Source organism: Eimeria mitis, genomic scaffold, assembly GCF_000499745.2.
Source record: "Eimeria mitis Houghton genomic scaffold, Emh_scaff695, whole genome shotgun sequence".
In the NCBI taxonomy this organism is placed as follows: Eukaryota; Apicomplexa; class Conoidasida; order Eucoccidiorida; family Eimeriidae; genus Eimeria; species Eimeria mitis.
Window position 1 is genome coordinate 15182 of NW_013575046.1, and position 1419 is coordinate 16600.

Here is a 1419-nt window from a genome sequence, read left to right on the forward strand (position 1 = left end):
ATACAGGTGCCGGCTGGGGGCCTCAGTGCTGCGCTGCGGGGGCTGGGGGAGGCCCTCTCTTCTCCTGTGTTTTGTGACAACGACATAGAGGGGGCCCTGCTGGAGCTGAAGCAGCTGCAGCACGTGCTGCAGCAGAAGTGCGCAGCAGACTACCAGTGTAGACGCAACGCACTCCTCAAGTGCCACGTGGTTCGTGCTGCTGCTGCTGCTGCTCCTGCTGCTGCTGGTGTTGCTGCTGCTGCTGCTGCTGCTGTTGCTGCTGCTGCTGCTGCTGCTACTGTACTGATGGTCTTACTTGGGTCGTGTTGCTGCATCTGCCGCTCCCTTGTTGGTGCAGATGTGTTGTTGTATATCTGCTGCTGCTGCTGCTGCTGTTTTTGCTGCTGCTGCAGTTTTTGCTGCTGCTGCTGCTGTTTTTGCTGCTGCTGTTGTGCATATATCTGCTGCATGTGTTGCAGTGTGTGTCTGCAGCTGAACCCGCACCACCGCTTCAATAGAGTGCACAGTTTGGGGCTGGAGCTGCTGCATGCGCTGCGGGCCGCTCAGTGGCGCTCCCAGGACGTACGGGGCTGGCGGCGGCGTCAGAAGCAGTGGAAGCGGCAGCAGAAGGAGCGGCAGCGGCAGCAGTCTTCTCCTGCAGCAGCAGCAGCAGCAGCTGCTGCTGCTGCTGCTGGTGCCCCTTTCTTAACATCGCTTCAGCTGGCGCGTGAGCCCCCGTCTCCCCGTCTGTCTGTCTCTCATACATCTCCTCAGCAGCAGCAAGACCAGCAGCAGCAGCAGCAGCAGCAGGAGCAGCAGCAGCAGCAGCAGCAGCAAGAGCAGCAGGAGGAGGAGGATGAAGACAGTGGTGCAGCAGGAGCAATAGGAGGGGGAGAGGGACGGCATGAGCAGTCTCTGGGGGGTTTTGCTTCGCCTAGGTTTGTGTTTGTTGACGAGATAGGGGCAGATGTACTAGCAGCAGATGTAGATATAGAGAGAGCTGCGTTTGTATGGCGCTCCCACTTCTATGCTGCGAACGGCCTCAAGCTTGTATTGATGGGGCCTGCCAGCCCCAAAGAACTGCTGCTGCATGCACGCAACGCACTACAAACCCTTCCTGCTGCTCCTCACCTAAACCCTCACCCCAACTGTACAGATGATAGAGCATCAGAGGTAGAAGCCCTAAACCCTCAGCCTCCTCTCTTCGCCCCAGAGTGGCTGCCCCCAGCAGCAGCAGCAGCTGCAGCAGCTGCTGCTGCTGCTGCTGCTGCTGGAGCTGCTGCTGAAGACGCACAAAACGGAGAAGAAGGAGATGCTCGAAAAACCAGCAGCGTCAGCAGCAGCAGCAGCAACAGCAGCAGCAGCAGCAGCAGCAGCAGCAGCAGCAAGAGAGACAGCCGGCAGCTGAAGAGGCCCCCCGCGTGCCCGAACCCAAGGGAC

At 59.5% G+C, this 1419-nt stretch overlaps 1 protein-coding gene across 1 annotated transcript in view; it reads left to right on the forward strand.

Moving 5' to 3' along the window:
- Positions 1-1387, forward strand: part of EMH_0020030 (uncharacterized protein) — a gene marked incomplete at both ends in the record, with an annotated part of 7225 nt that extends 5838 nt beyond the window's left edge. The window contains 3 exons of the mRNA XM_013501477.1: positions 7-179; positions 459-1029; positions 1193-1387. Coding sequence (XP_013356931.1) covers positions 7-179; positions 459-1029; positions 1193-1387 — 939 coding nt within the window. The remainder of the gene's footprint in view (positions 1-6; positions 180-458; positions 1030-1192) is intronic.
- Between the last annotated feature and the right edge of the window lie 32 nt (positions 1388-1419).